The sequence below is a fragment of the Callithrix jacchus genome, chromosome 4 (genome assembly GCF_049354715.1).
Source record: "Callithrix jacchus isolate 240 chromosome 4, calJac240_pri, whole genome shotgun sequence".
In the NCBI taxonomy this organism is placed as follows: domain Eukaryota; kingdom Metazoa; phylum Chordata; class Mammalia; order Primates; family Cebidae; genus Callithrix; species Callithrix jacchus.
This window is the reverse complement of record NC_133505.1, coordinates 78,218,766-78,235,688: the sequence shown is the minus strand read 5'-3', so window position 1 is coordinate 78,235,688 and position 16,923 is coordinate 78,218,766. Positions and strand designations below refer to the sequence as shown.

At 37.2% G+C, this 16,923-nt stretch overlaps 1 protein-coding gene across 8 annotated transcripts in view; it reads right to left on the bottom strand.

The window, feature by feature from the left end:
- KCNQ5 (potassium voltage-gated channel subfamily Q member 5) overlaps positions 1-16,923 on the bottom strand; it is a 633,783-nt gene that overhangs the window by 124,902 nt on the left and 491,958 nt on the right. For all 8 annotated transcript variants that reach the window (XM_078369545.1, XM_035296121.3, XM_002746718.7 and 5 more), the window contains one exon: positions 5,454-5,564. In XM_078369545.1, coding sequence (XP_078225671.1) covers positions 5,454-5,564 — 111 coding nt within the window. The remainder of the gene's footprint in view (positions 1-5,453; positions 5,565-16,923) is intronic.

The following is a 16,923-nucleotide window of genomic DNA, read 5'->3' as shown; positions in this document are numbered from 1 at the left end:
CACCATGATTATAAATAAAATCACAATAAAAATTTGTGTGTGTGTGTGTGTCCTTCTCTGTGACATTTCTTTTTGCTTAAGTTAGGGTGAATGGTCTCATCCAGTGATGGAATGTAGTAGAGAACATGAATTTCAGCTTGGGACAGAGCTGGATTTTAAATCTGGGGGAGTTAAAGTCTCACTGCTGTGAATGTGGGAATACATCTAGCACTTTGATGAGACTTTAAAAATTATATTCTCTATCCATAAATGGAGGAGAGAGAACTGTATACAATCTGTCCCAGCTATAGTTCTTTATAGTGTTATAACTCTACACCTACTAAAAGAAAAGTAAAATGGAGGAGGAAGGGAATACCCAGTTTTGAAGACACACAGTAGAAGATTTTCTATTTTGCCCATTTGTATAATAGAGACAAGAACAAGGATCACTGCAAAGGACATTTCCATTTTAATTCATACTTTTACCATTCCTTGTCTTTTTGATTTTGGTTCACCTACTCAGTTTTTGGGATTAGCAAGATTAGTATTCTCTTCTAGGTTTACATTAGTTTTTGGCCAGTTTGTTTTCCTTCTGCTTATCATCTTGATCTGCCAAAATTCTGGTGTCTTTGATGTTCCCCGCTCTTCAATTTGTTCTGGTCTACTAACATTTGTGAAAACAAGATGCTCTGTCTCAGCCTTGGGTTGACTTTTGGAGCTTTTGACTTGGACTCTCTGGGCTTTGTCTATAACTCTTGACTTTATTGGCATGAGACTGGGAGCTCTGCTGCTTTCAAGTCTGTGGATTTTACTTGCTAGCTATAAATTATTAGCTTTTTATTAAACTTCAAGGAGTCTAACCCTTAGGTTATAGATGAACATTTTATAAGCACTAAGTCAGTTATGTGCCACAGGTAAGGAATGGTTGTTTTTCTTTTCTTTACATTTTTAGAGTAGCTCAAAGATGGTTCAAAGATGCCATAGGCTGCCTGGAGAGGCCGTGGGTTTTTCATCTTTAGAAGGTGTTAAGTCTCAGCTGAATAACAACTTGGCTGAGATATTTTTGGGCTCTAGATAGCCTTTAACCTTCCTTCTTATCTTGAGATTCCATAATTCTGAGTCCATCTGTGACAATAACCAGACAGTAAGTAATGCAATCATGTTTAAAATACGCAGTGGTCTAATAATACTATTTGCTATTCATGAGCAATGATCTACTCCATTATTAATTAGTATAAATGACTGTACTATGAAATTAGAAATTACATCATAGGTTCTGTTTTCCATCTCTCTTTTTCAGTGACTGTATTACACTCCCTAAGATCTATATCTCATACAGGTTGTGATTGTACAAACTCAGCTTTATAAAAACCTGGTCTCTGTGAACTGGTTTATAGATTTAAACAATGTTTTCATCCATTTCTAAATCCAGAACAACTTAAGTCTTTTGTAACTTCTAATGTTTTTCTGCTATTTAAGATCATTTAGGAAAGATTCCTTTATTTTTCCTTTAATACTACTTTTCATAAAGTGTAGATGTGTAAGAGAATATGAAATATTAGGATTTCTAGCATATATTTATAATATATTATATATACATGCATTTATGTGCATATATGCATAGAATCCACTTGTATGAAGCATAATTCAGATTTTGTAGACATTGAATTAACAGCACTAGCTACCATTTTGAGCACTTATTATGTGCATATGAGGTTCAGAGTTTAATACCCTTTGGAAAATAAAGACAGGCCCTACGTAGCACAAATCTGTCATCTGTCATCTGTCAATCTAAAATGTGCTGAAAATCACATTGGCATTGCTCGGAAACATATATTAGTGAATGGCAAATGTTTGCTATGTATCTCTTGTGCCAGACTGTACATTATAGCAGTTATTAAACCAGGTCTGCTTATTGTCTTATAATGGCTCTTTTCCAATTTTTTTCCACCTCTCTCTTAGTACACAGCTCAGTGCACCTAAATAGAAGTCTGTGAAAATAAAGTCTATTATATATATATATACACACATAAAACATGGCTTAAGCTTTGAACACGTGTCATCCCTCCAAATACTGACACCAATAGATGTAGATTCTTAGACATTGAGTTTTGTTTTAATTTGTTTTCTAAGACAACAAGACTTAATTTTTTAGGTTTTATGATTCAGTTCTTTGCTGAGAACTGCTTCGTCAACACCAAGTGGAGAGGAAATACGTTTTGGTCTAAAAAATATTTACCCTTCATTATCTTCTGGATTAAATGAACCTAATTTGTAATCCAAACATAGCAAAGGCTATGCTGAAAGATACCCTATTTTAAAAATGGTTGTTAACATTTTATTATCTGCAACAATTGCATTTAGTTAATATGGTGAATGATTACAGTAGCTATTTTTTTAAATTGAATGGCTAATATCTTGAGTCAAACAGAACTAGTTCTTGCACTGAATTTACTAGCTGGAGGTCTCAAGAAATTCAGTCTCTATAAAACTCAATTTCTTCATCAATGAACATATACTCTTAGCAGGAATATCTAGCAGAAGACAAGGGAGCACTCTAGAGAGGAGAAAGAACTGCTTATCAGGGTAACACAGAGGAGCTGGGGCTTCTTCTGTGAGCTCATTAGGCCTGAGATGGAGGGGCACCACGGGAAGTGACCCCACAGTGGAGCTTTGGAAGGGTGGCTTGTGTGACTCTGTGATGTACAGAATAGCCCTTCTGCTTCGAGGGTAAGATGGAGAAACGCTCTTTTCTTTCTTGGTTCTCAGGTGTCCTGGGTAAGAGGAACCCTACACAGGGGCAGCCCACAATTCCCCTTGAGCTTTCTCAGCAAAATGTCAATTTGTCTTCCTAAATTTAAATCAGACAACACTATTGGCTGTCAGGTACTCAGAATATAATAAAATCTCTGGCCACCTTGTTTTTTCCTAAAGGTATATATGGACCATTTAGTCTTTCATTTAATAAATGAGGACTCAGAAAATATCGTGAGACTTCAGTAAAAGATCTATAGTAAAGGTTACTTTTCTTGGCATTGTTAAGAAATGTTCCTTTCTGTGAAAGCAAAATTTTCAGATTCCCTATTTAATTTAATTTGTATATAAAAATTTCATACTTACTTTGTTGGAAACATTTCCAAGAACGACTACTTAGTCTCTGACCTTTAACTTAACCAGTGACATTTTTAACCACCCTGTGATAGTGCAGAGTTTACTTATGGGGACTGACTTTTTGCTGTGCTGGATGCAGCCAACTTCCAGGGGAGTGTTGTCCCTAACACTAATTGGCCCTAGATCTTTACAGATTTTGTTTTATCTTTTTATTTTATTTTTACTGGTCTTCTTACAACAAGATACACATTTTGAACATTTATGTCTCCTTGCTACTCACAGATTTCCTTTCCCCTCCTTTGCTGTTGGTCTTTTACCATTTCTTTCTGTTGCAGTGTTTGCTCTGTCAGCTTTCTCTATATTTGTTGCTTATAATCTTCAAAGAATTGTGAAACCATATATATGAGTTTATCAGAATTTTCTAGGAACGAAGACTAGGTTATGAATTAGATCTCAAGCGGCTCTCCTATGAGGACAGAACACGTACTGTTGTCTATTTCAACAACCCTGAGGTTGCCTACCTTCTTTCACAGTTTTTTACTGAATCATAGAGGTTGCTATAAATGTGGCCTCAGGATAAATATAAACACAAAAGCTGTAATTATTTTGTGCCATTATTTTGGGAAAAATCCAAGACTGTGTTGTACTGTTTCTAAAGGTATTTTCCTGTAGGGAATCTGATTATTGAGTGAATCTCTTCTCTGTTCTGAATTGTTGAGATTGCCAGATGAAGTTGCCTTGGATACATAAGATTTTTTTTGACTCTCCTTGATTTCATCATTTTGTTCAAGGAAACATGTATTTCTAGATTCATCCTGGTAAAGGGAAGTAACATTTATTGAGAGTTCTCTTCATGACAAGCACTTGACTTACATTATTGCATTGGTCTGCACAAAATTTCTCTGGGCTCAATAATTCTTCTTCCATTCTAATAAAAAAGAAACTTGTTCAGGGTCACTACTCAGGCTAAACTGTGTCCTTCCAAAATTCCTATGTTGAAGTCCTAATCCCCATGACCTTAGAATGTGACCTTGTTTGAAAATAGGGTCCTTACGGAGGTAATCAATTTAAAACAAGGTCATTAGGATGGACCGTAATCCAATATGACTGGTGTTCTTATAAGAAGTAGAAATTTGGACACAGATGACATGAAGCCACAGGAATAAGAGCCATCTATAACCAAGGAGAGAGGCCTGGAACACATCCTTCCTTCATGGCTCTCATGGCTTCTCAACACTTTGATTTTGGACTTCTAGCCTTGGGAACTGTGAGACAATACATTTGTATTGTTTAAGCCACCCAGTCTGTGGTAGTTGTTAAGGCAGCCATAGTAAACCAAAGCAGTCATATAGTTAATACATGATACAAATGTAATTCAAACTGAGGTCTAGTACCCAAGCATACACATGGACTTTTCAGTCTTTCTGTGATTTTGAGTGTTCCGAGGCAGAACCATATGGCAAATCTAGAGTTGGGCACTGGTGGGACAAGGGTGTCCTCTGTACTCATTGACAGGTTCAGGAGAAGCCCCATGAGCTAAAAGAGCTTTGGAGAGGTGCTCTGGGGTCTTTCATTGGTATAGCTTGAGCTGTGTCTGGAACAAGACTGGAGCTATTTTCCTTAAGCACTCCTGCTGCCACTGCCTTAACTCTCCTTTTGGTTGGCTCCTCCTTCCCCACCCAAGGTGGAATAAACAAAAGCAAGACCTTGGAAATGGGGGCAAACTGTAATATTTTGAACAGCTGCCTTTAAAGACACAAGAGAATAAAATGATCAGAAAGGCAGCCTTCATTCACTGAAGAGAAATTAAGCTTCTAATCAGAAGCTTGGGGGCAGATTAATGTGCCCTTTATTCTGATAAAATACAGAAACTGCTCATTAAAAAAATCGATGATGACACAATGAATAAATCATCTGCCATGTTTAACACCCTTTAAGGTCACATGCTTTTCACTCAAATGGATGAAGAGAAAAACACTCTACTGAGCATATCCATCTCTTAAATAGCACACATTATAAACCAAATTGGAAGGATCAGTTTTAAAAGAAGATAGCTTTACATCTTTGCAAATATTTCAAATGTCTTAGTAGCATGTTGCCTAAAAAGTGAGCCATCTGAATTATTATTTGGTCACAGAATATGAGCCAATATTAAATAAAGTCTCAGGTTAAGTGTCTCCAAGGGAAGATCATAGTTTATAAATTATCCAAGTAGATATATTTAGAGAAGTCAACATTATATCAGAAAAATTATATTTGTAAATGATATAGATATGTTCCCAAGCATACCAATTTGTGAGAGCTTACTCTAATACATTTCTAAGACCTAATTTAAACTGGTTTATTGGTGCAAAGGTACTCACGGCAGGAAGTGCAAAGAAAGAAATGCCAAGGAGTGCAAAGCCTGCAGAAAGCAATCTTCCCAGCCAAGTTAGGGGAGTTTTGTCTCCATAGCCAATAGTTGTCAATGTAATCTAGAAACAAAATAAATAGAACGTGCAGCTTAAGTACTTGAGAGGAAAGTTAGGACCTATGATCAGGAGGCAAGCAACGTTTCCACTAAATCATTATTCAACAAATCTTGTTGGTGCTTTTTATTACTGTGCTTTAATTTTCCATGACGCATAACAGAACTTCTCTTTGTTTAAGGAAAAGAATAACCTACATACTTGTTCCTCCCTTATAACACAGTTTTCCATCTTTTCTAAGTGTATGCAAAGAAAGGTTATTTAAGTAAGCGGATAACCATCAGTGATACAGAAATGATAGCACCGTGGATTTAGGACTGGGTCAGTACACAAAATAATAATTTATGTTAATTTAGAGTGTCCATTCATTACCTTGGCAGGCATTTCCTGAAGGGCTGTTGTGTGCAAGGTATGTGATAAGATTTGTGGTGGAACAAAAATAAGGGCATAGTTCTTGTCCTAAGACACTTATGGCCTAATAAAAGAAATATGTCACACACAAATAATTAAAATACAAAATAGGATGAGACAGGTATTATGAAGGTACAAATAACCTGCTATGGAAATTCAAGGAAGAGATTAGTTATTATAAGCTTGAGGTGTTGAGGGAGCTCTTGACTAGGAAGATGTCATCACACCTGGGCTTTGAAGGAGGATTAACATTTTGAGAAGCAGAAATGATAAAGAAGGTGACCTAAGGAGGTGAAAGAGGTGGCTAGCTGCAGAACAGTGAGAACACATAGAGTAGTTTCTGAAAAGCACACGTTGTTCTGCTGGACTGGGGCATGGTGGATTTGAAAAGGATTAGTGACTTCTTCAATTTATTTTATTAATATTTTATAGAGTACAATGTACAGGTCTTTTAGCACCTTGTTAAATTGATTCCTAAGTATTTTATTTTTTGTAGCTACTGTAAATAGGATTGTTCTCTTGATTTCTTTTTTAGAAAGTTTGCTGTTAGTATATAGAAATGCTAGTGATTTTTGTGGTGTTGATTTCATATCCTGCAACTGTATCAAATTTATTTGTTCTAGCAGTTTTTTCTCCTGGAATATTTAGAGTTTTCCATATACAAGATTATGTTAAAAAAAAGATTATGTTGTTAGCAAACAGCAACAATTTCCTTTCTTATTTGGATGCCTTATATTTCTTTCTCTTGTCTAACTGCTCTGGCAAGGACTTCCACTACTATATTGAATAGAAGTGGAAAAAGTGGGCATCCTTGTTTTTTTAAATCAAACAATTTATTCATAATTTTTAATTTTTGTGGTTACATGGTAGGTATATATATTTATGAGGTACATGGGATATTTTGATACAGGCATGCAATATGTAATAATGATATCAGGGTAAATGAAGTATCCATCACCTCAAGCATTTAACCTTTGTGTGACAATCCAATTATACTCTTATTTAAAAATGTACAATTAAATTATGATCGACTATAGTCCCCCGTTGTACTTTCAAATACTAGATGTTATTCACTCTGTTTTTTTTTTTGTACTCATTAACCATCTCCACTTCTCTCCTTGCTCACTTTCTCCACTACTTTTCTCATACTCTGGTAGCTATCATTTTACTCTCTATTTTAGTTCAACTGTTAATTTTTAGCTTCCACAAATAAATGAGACCATGTGAAGTTTGTCCTTCTCTGCCTGGCTTATTTCACTTAACAAAATGAGCTCCATTTGCATCAATGCTGTTGCAAATTATAGGCTCTTATTCTTTTTAATGGCTGACTAGTACTCCATTGGGTATACATGCCATCTTTTCTTTATCTGTCTGTTGATAGATGCTTAGGTTACTTCCAAATCTTGGCCATTGTGAATAGTGCTGCAATAAACATGAGTGCAGATATCTCTTTGATATACTGATTTCGTTTATTTTGGGTATATACCTAGCAGTGGGATTGCTGGATCACATGGCAGCTCTATTTTTTTTTTTATGAGGAATCTTGAAACTCTTTTCCATAGTGGCTATAGTAATTTACATTCCACCAACAGTGTACAAGGCTTCCCTTTTCTTCACATCCTTGCCAGCATTTGTTATTGCCTGTCTTTTGGATAAAAGCCATTTTTACTGGAGTAAGATGATATCTCATTGTAGTTTGATTTGCATATCTCTGATGGTTAATTATATTGAGCACCTTTTCATATACCTGTTTGTGGTTTGTAATGTCATCTTAGAGAAATATCTATTTAGATATTTTGCCCATTTTAAAACTGGATTATTATATTTTTTCCTTTACAGTTGTTTGAGCTCCTTATATTTTCTGGTTATTAATCCCTTGTCAGATAATTTGAAAATATTTTCTCCCATTCTGTGGATTGTCTCTTCATTATGTTGATTGTTTCCTTTGCTGTGCAGAAGCTTTTTCATGTGATGTGATCCCATTTGTTCATTTTTGCTTTGGTTACCTGTGCTTGTGGGACATTACTCAAGAAATCTGTGCCCAGTCCAATGTCCTAGAGAGTTTCCTTCATGTTTTCTTGTAGTAGTTTCACAGTTTGAGGTCTTATATTTAAGTCTTTAATCCCATTTTGATTTGATTTTTTTTCCATATGGCAAGGGATAGGGGTCTAATTTCATTCTTCTGCATATGAATACCCAATTTTCCCAGAACCTTTTATTGAAGTGACTGTCCTTTCCTCATTGCATGTTTTTGGTACTTTTTCAAAAATGAGTTTACTATGGATATAAGGATTTGTTTCTGGGTTCTCTCTTCTGTCCCACTGGTCAATGTGTGTTTTTATGCCAGTTCCATTCTGTTTTGTTTACTATATCTCTGTAGTATAATTTGAAGTCAGGTAATGTGATTCCTCCAGTTTTGCTCTTTTTACTTAGGATAGCCTTGGCTATTCTGGGTCTTTTCTGGCTCCATATAAATTTTAGGATTTTTTTTTCTATTTACATGAAGAATGTCATTGGTATTCTTGAAGGAAATTGCTCTGAATCTGTAGATTGCTTTGAGAAGTATGGCCATTTTAACAATAATGATTATTCTAACCCATGAACATGAAAGATCTATTCATTTTTCTCTTTAATATCTTTCATTAGTGTTTTACGGCTTTCTTTGTAGAGATCTTTCACTTCTTTGGTTAATTCCTAGGTATTTAATTTTATTTGTAGCTATTGAAATAGAATTATTTTCTCAATTTCTTTTTCAGATTGTTTGCAGTTGACATATGGAAATGCTACTGATTTTTGTATGTTGATTTTGTATTCTGCAACTTGACTGAATTTGTTTATCAGTTCTAACAGTTTTTTTGATGGGGACTTTAGGTTTTTCCAAATATAAGATTATAACATCTGCAAACAAGGATAACTTGACTTCTTCCCTCCCAATTTGGATGCCCCTTATTTCTCTCTCTTCTCTGATTGCTCTAGCTAGGGCTTTCAGTACTACATTGAATAATGGTGGAGAAAATGAGCCTCTTTGTTTTGTTCTAAATACAGAAAAAACCATCCTTCCATCCCTGGGATAAATCTCACTTGGTCATGATGGATGATCTTTTTAATGTGTTGCTGAATTCGGCTTGCTAATATTTTGTCGAGGATTTTTGCATCAATATTCATTAGGAATAATGGCTGGTAGCTTCCATTTTTTAATGCATTTTTATCTGGTTTTGGTATTAGGGTAACACTGGCCCCATAGAATGAGTTTAAAAGTATTCATTTCTCCTTTACTTTTTGGAGTAGTTTGAGCAGAATTGGTATTAGTTCTTCTCTCAATGTTTGGTAGAATTCAACAGTAAAGTTCCCAGGTTTTCCTTTGCTGGGAGATTTTTATTATGGCTTCAATCTCATTACTTGTTATTGATCTATTCAGGTTTTGGTTTCTTCATGGTTCAATGTTGGTAGGTTGCATGCACATAGGAATTTGTCCATTTCTTCTAAGTATTCCAATTTATTGGTATATAGTTGCTCACAGTAGCCTTTAATGATCCTTTGAATTTCTGCAGAATCAATTGCGATGTCTCATTTTTCATCTCTGATTTTATTGATCAAGGTCTTCTCTCTTTTTCTCGTAGTCTGGCTACATTTGTCATTTTTATTTATCTTTTCAAAATACAACTTTTTCATTTGTTGAGCTTTTGTATTGTTTTCTTTGTTTTAATTTCATTTCTTTCTGCTCTGATCTTTATTTCGTTTCTTCTACTAACTTTGGGTTTGGTTTGCTTTTGGAGGTTGCATACAGATTATTTGAAGTTTTTCTTCTTTTTTGATGTAAACACTTATAGTTATAAACTTCCCTTTTAGTACTCCCTTTGCTGTATCCCATTGGTTTTGATATGTTGTGCTTCCATTATCATTTGTTTAAGAAATTTTTCAATTTCCTTCTTTTTTTAATTGCATTTTAGGTTTTGGGGTACATGTGAAGAACATGCAAGATTGTTGCATAGGTACACACGTGGCAGTGTGATTTGCTGCCTTCCTTCCCTTCACCTATATCTGGCATTTCTCCCCATGCTATCTCTCCACAACTCCCCACCTTCCAATGTCCCTCCCTGTTTCCCCTCAACAGACCCCAGTGTGTGGTGCTCCCCTCTATGTGTCCATGTGTTCTCATTGTTCAACACCCACCTATGAGTTGAACACATGTGGTGTTTGATTTTCTGTTCTTGTGTCAGGTTGCTGATAATGATGGTTTCCAGGTTCATCCATGTCCCTACAAAGGACACAAACTCATTGTTTTTGATGCATAATATTCCATGGTGTATATGTGCCACACTTTCCCTGTCCAGTCTATCATTGATGGGCATTTGGGTTGGTTCCAGGTCTTTCCTATTGTAAACTGTGCTGCAATAAACATTCGTGTGCATGTGTTCTTATAACAATTTATAAACCTTTGGATATATACCCAGTAATGGGATTGCTGGGTCAAATGGAATTTCTATTTCTAGATCCTTGAGGAATCACCAAACTGTCTTCCACAATGGATGAACTAATTTACACTCTCACCAACAGTGTAAAAGTGTTCTTATTTCTCCACATCTTCTCCAGCATCTGTTTTCTCCAGATTTTTTAATGATCACCATTCTATCTGGCGTGAGATGGTATCTCAATGTAATTTCGATTTGCATTTCTCTAATGACCAGTGATAATGAGCATTTTTTCATATGTTTGTTGGCCTCATGTATGTCTTCTTTTGTAAAGTGTCTGTTCATATCCTTTGACCACTTTTGAATGGGCTTGTTTGTTTTTTCTTGTAAATCTGTTTTAGTTCTTTGTAAATTCTGGATATCAGCCCTTTGTCAGATGGGTAAACTGCAAAAATTTTCTCCCATTCTATTGGTTGCTGATTCACTCTAATGACTGTTTCTTTTCCCGTGCAGAAGCTGTGGAGTTTGATTAGGTCCCATTTGTCTATTTTGGCTTTTGTTGCCAATGCTTTTGGCATTTTAGTCATGAAGTCCTTGCCTATGCCTATGTCCTGAATGGTTTTGCTTAGATTTTCTTCTAGGGTTTTTACGGTGTTAGTTCTTATGTTTAAGTCTTTAATACATCTGGGTTAATTTTAGTGTAAGGTGTCAGGAAGGTGTCCAGTTGCTGCTTTCTGCACACGGCTAGCCAGTTTTCCCAACACCATTTATTAAACCGGGAATCCTTTTCCCATTGCTTGTTTTTATCAGGTTTGTCAAAGATCAGATGGTTGTAGATATGTTGCGTTGCCTCTGAGGCCTCTGTTCTGTTCCATTGGCCTATATCTCTGTTTTGGTACCAGTACCTTGCTATTTTGATTACTGTAGCCTTGTAGTATAGTTTGAAGTTTGGTAGTGTGATGCCTCCCACTTTGTTCTTTTTGCTTAGAATTGACTTGGCTATGCGGGCTCTCTTTTGGTTCCATATGAAGTTTAAGCTGTTTTTTTCCAGTTCTGTGAAGAAGGTCATTGGTAGCTTGATGGGGATAGTGTTGAATCTGTAAATTTACTTTGGGCATTATGGCCATTTTCACGATATTGATTCTTCCTAACCATGAACAGGGAATGTTTCTCCATCTGTTTGTGTCCTCTCTTATTTCATTGAGCAGTGGTTTGTAGTTTTCCTTGAAGAGGTCCTTTATGTTCCCTGTTAGTTGCATTCCCAGGTATTTTATTCTCTTTGTATTCCCAGGTATTTTATTCTCTTTGTAGGAATTGTGAATGGCAGTTCGTTCTTGATTTGGCTCTCTTTAAGTCTGTTATTGGTGTATAGGAATGCTTGTGATTTTTGCACATTGATTTTACATCCGGAGAATTTGCTGAAGTTGCTTATAAATTTCAGGAGATTTTGGGCTGAGACGATGGGGTCTTCTAAATATACAATCATGTTGTCTGCAAATAAAGACAATTTGACTTACTCCTGTCCTATTTGTATACCCTTTATTTCTTTTTCTTGCCTGATTGCTCTGGCTAGAATTTCCAGTACTATATTGAATAGGAGTGGTGAGAGAGGGCATCCTTGTCTAGTGCCAGATTTCAAAGGGAATGCTTCCAGCTTTTGACCATTCAGTATGATATTGGCTGTGGGTTTGTCATAAATAGCTTTTATTATTTTGAGATACATTCTGTCAATACCTAGGTTATTGAGGGTTTTTAGCATAAATAGCTGTTGAATTTTTGTCAAAGGCCTTCTTTGCATCAATTGAGATAATCATGTGGTTTTTGTCTTTCATTCTGTTTATGTGATGAATTACATTTATAGACTTGTGTATGTTGGACCAGCCTTGCATCCCCAGGATGAATCCTATTTGATCACGGTGGATAAGCTTTTAGATGTGCTGTTGCAATCAGCTTGCCAGTATTTTATTGAAGATTTTTGCATCTATGTTCCTCATGGATATTGGCCTGAAGTTTTCTTTTCTTGTTGAGTCTCTGCCGGGTTTTGGTATCAGGATGATGTTGGTTTCATAAAATGATTTGGGAAGGATTCCCTCTTTTTGGATTATTTGGAATAGTTTCAGAAGGAGTGGTACCTACTCCTCTTTGTCTGTCTGGTATAATTCGGCTGTGAACCCATCTAGACCTGGCTTTTTTTGGATAGTAGGCTCTTAATTGCTGCCTCAACTTCAGACCTTGTTATTGGTCTATTCAGGGTTTCATCTTCTTTCTGGTTTAGGCTTGGGAGGAGGCAAATGTCCAGGAATTTATCAATTTCTTCCAGGTTTACAAGTTTATGTGCATAGTTGATTATAATAATCTTTGATGATGGTTTGAATTTCTGTGGGATCTGTGGTGATATCCCCTTTATCATTTTTTATTGCATCTATTTGGTTATTCTCTCTTTTCTTTTTTATTAATCTGGCTAGTGGTCTATTTCGTTGATCTTTTTGAAAAACTAGCTCCTGGACTCATTAAATTTTTGAAGGGTTTTTTTTGTCTCTATCTGCTTTATTTCTGCTCTGATCTTAGTTATTGTCTTCTGCCAGGTTTTGAGTTTTTTTTTTTTAATCTTGCTCCTCTAGCTCTTTCAATTTTGATGATAGGTGTCAATTTTAGATCTCTCCTTCTTTCTCATGTGGGCACTCAAATATATTTTCCTCTAGAGACTGCTTTAAATGTGTCCAACATATTCTGGTATGTTGTGTCTTTATTCTCATTGGTTTCAAAGAACTTCTTTATTTCTGACTTCATTTCATTGCTTATCCAGTCAATATTCAAGAGCCAGTTGTTCAGTTTCCATGAAGCTGTGCAGTTCTGAGTTAGTTTCTGAATTCTTAGCTCTAACTTGATTGCCCAGTGGTCTGAGAGACTGTTATGATTTCCGTTCTTTTGCATTTGCTGAGGAGTGATTTACTTCCAATTATGTGATCAATTTTAGAGTAGGTGTGATGTGATGCTGAGAAGAATGTATATTCTGTGGATTTCGGGTGGAGAGTTCTGTAAATGTCTATTAGGTTTGCTTGCTCCAGTTCTGAGTTCAAGTCCTGGATATCCTTGTTAATTTTCTGTCTGGTTGATCTGTCTAATATTGACAATGGGGTGTTAAAATCTCCCACCATTATTGTGTGGGAGTCTAAGTCTCTTTGTAAGTCATTAAGAACTTGCCTTATGTATCTGGGTGCTCCTGTGTTGGGTGCATATATATTTAGGATTTTTAGCTCTTCTTGTTGTATTGATCCTTTTACCATTATGTAATGTCCTTCTTTGTCTCTTTTGATCTTTGTTGCTTTAAAGTTTATTTTATCCGAGATGACAATTGCAACTCCTGCTTTTTTTTGCTCTCCATTTGCTCGATAAATCTTCCTCCATCCCTTTATTTTGAGCCTTTGTGTAACCTTGCATGTGAGATGAGTTTCCTGGATACAGCACACTGATGGGTTTTGGCTTTTTATCCAATTTGCCAGTCTATGTCTTTTGATTGGGGCATTTAGTCCATTTACATTTAAAGTTAATATTGTTATGTGTGAATTTGATAGTGTCATCTTGATGCTAGCTGGCTCTTTTGCCCATTAGTTGATGCAGATTCCTCATTGTGTTGAAGCTCTTTACCATTTGGTATGTTTTTGGAGTGGCTGGTACTGGCTGTTCCTTTCTATGTATAGTGCCTCTTTCAAGAGTTCTTGTAAAGCAGGCCTGGTGGTGATGAAATCTCTGAGTACTTGCTTGTTCACAAAGGATTTTATTTTTCATTCGCTTATGAAGCTTAGTTTGGCTGGATATGAAATTCTGGGTTGAAAGTTCTTTTCTTTAAGGATGTTGAATATTGGCCCTCACTCTCTTCTGGCTTGTAGGGTTTCTGCTGAGAGATCTGCTGTGAGTCTGAAGGGCTTCCCTTTGTGGGTAACCCAACCTTTCTCTCTGGCTGTCCTTAGCATTTTCTCCTTCATTTTAACCCTGGTGAATCTGACGATTATGTGCCTTGGGGTTGCTCTTGTTGAGGAATATCTTTGTGGTGTTCTCTGTATTTCCTGGACTTGAATATTGGGCTGCCTTACTAGGTTGGAGAAGCTTTCCTGGATAATATCCTGAAGAGTATTTTCCAGCTTGTATTCATTCTCTCCATCACATTAAGGTACACCTATCAAATGTAGATTAGGTCTTTTCACATAGCCCCATATTTCTTGGAGACTTTGTTCATTCCTTTTTACCCTTTTTCTCTAATCTTGCCTTCTCATTTTATTTCATTGTGTTGATCTTTGACCTCTGATATCCTTTCTTCTGCTTGGTCAATTCAGCAGTTGAAATTTGTACATGCTTCGCAAAATTCTCATGTTGTGTTTTTCAGCTCCATCAATTCACTTATATTACTCTCTAAGTTGTCCATTCTCATTAGCATTTCATCAAATCTTTTTTCAAAGTTCTTAGTTTACTTGCATTGGGTTGGAACATGTTCTTTTAGCTCACAGAAGTTTCTTATTACCTACCTTCTGAAGCCTGATTTGGTCATTTCATCATACTCATTCTCCATCCAGCCTTGTTCCCTTGCTGGTGAGGAGTTGTGATCCCTTGTAGGAGGAGAGGTGTTCTGGTTTTGGGTGTTTTCCTCCTTTTTGTGCTGGTTTCTTCCCATCTTTTTGGATTTATCCACCTGTCTTCTTTGTAGTTGCTGACTTTCAGATTGGGTCTCTGAGTGGATGTCCAGTTTGTTGATGATGACATTATTTCTGTTTATTCATTTTCCTTCTAAGAGTCTGGCCCCTCTGCTGTAGGACTGCTGAGGTCCACTCCAGGCCCTGCTTGTCTGGGGATCACCTGCAGCAGCTGCAGAACAGTAAGGGTTGCTAACAGTTTCTTCTTCTGCTATGTTTGTCCCAGAAGGATACCTGCCAAATGTCAGTCTGATCTCTCCTTTATGAGGTGACTCTTTGTATACATGGGTGTCAGGGAGCTGCTTGAGGAGACAGCCTGTCCTTTATAGGAGCTCAAGTGCTGAGCTGTGAGCTCTGTTGTTCATTCAGATCTTCTGGGCAGATACGTTTAAGTCTGATGCAGCAGAACTCATAAACCCCTTTTTTCCCCAGGTGTTCTGTCCCGGGGAGTTAGGCCTTTATTTATGAGTTTCTGTTGTGCTGCTGCCTTCTTTTCAGGGCTGCCCTGACCAGCAAGGAGGCAGTCTTGTCACTGTCTGCCTGCAGAGGCTTTGCTGAGCTGCTGTTGGCTCCATCCAGCTGCTGTGTGAACTTCCCTGCAGTTCTGTTTATATGGGTGTAGTTAGAACTGCCTTGGCAATCGTGGCCCACCTCTGTAATGGCAGACTCTCTCTGTAATGGTGAGTTGCCTCGGCAATGGCAGGCTGCCTCAACAATGGCAGATTACCTCCATAGTGATGGAGTGCCTCAGTAATGGCAGACGCCCCTCCCTCACAGAGCTGGACCATCCTGGGTTCAGCTGTGCTTGCTGTGAAACTCACAACACAGAGTGTTTCCAATTGCTGTTTTTTTTGTGGGGGTTGGACCAGCCGAGCCTGATCACCTGGCTCCCTGTCTCAAAGCCTTTTTTAGTTGAATGGTCGACTCTCTCCCAGGTCTTCCAGTCACCTGTTGAAAAGGCCCCGGGATCTGTGTGATTTCCCATGCAGCAACCCACTGCACCGGCTGAAACAGCGGTGCTGAGATTTGTGGCGCTTTTTTGCCTGGGAATCTGCTGGCCTGGCTCCCTCTTCAGTCCCCTTTTTAATCTGATGAATGGGTGACTCTGCCTTCCCAGAGCTCCAATCGCCAGGTAGAAGGGCACCCAGATCAGTTTATTTTTTATGGAGAAATGCCACACTAGGGTGCCAGCAAAACAGCTGCACCAGCCAAAATAGCCATGCTGGCAACCCATGGGGCTCCTCTGCCTGGGAATCTCCTGTTCTGTGGGCAATAAAAATCCATCTGGAAATGCGGCGTCCACTCACCCTCTGCACTTTTACTGGGAGCTGCAATCCTGAGCTGCTCCTAACTGGCCATCTTGGGTCTTCTCCCCTCAGTTTCCTTCTTAAGCTCTTCATTGACCCATTGGTCATTCAGGAGCATATGGTTTAATTTACATGTGTTTGTATAGTTTTCAAATTTTCTCTTGTTACTGATTTTTAGTTTCATTCCATTGTGGTCAGAGAAGGATAATATCAAAAAAGAAAGAATAATGTCAAAAATTGATATTATTTCAATTTTTTGAATGTTTTAAGACTAGTTTTGTGGTCTAACATATGTTCTATCCTGGTCTATCCTTGAGAATAATCCCTGATCATAGGTCCTAACTTTCCACTCAAGTACTTAAGCTGCACATTAAGTTAGGACCTAAAATCCAAAATAAAATGATCATCTCAATAGATGCAGAAAAGCATGGAACAAAATCCAGCATCCCTTTATGATTAAAACTCTCAGCAAAACTGGCATAGAAAGGATACAACTCAGTGTAATAAAACTATTTATGACAAACACACAGCCAACATAATACTGAAT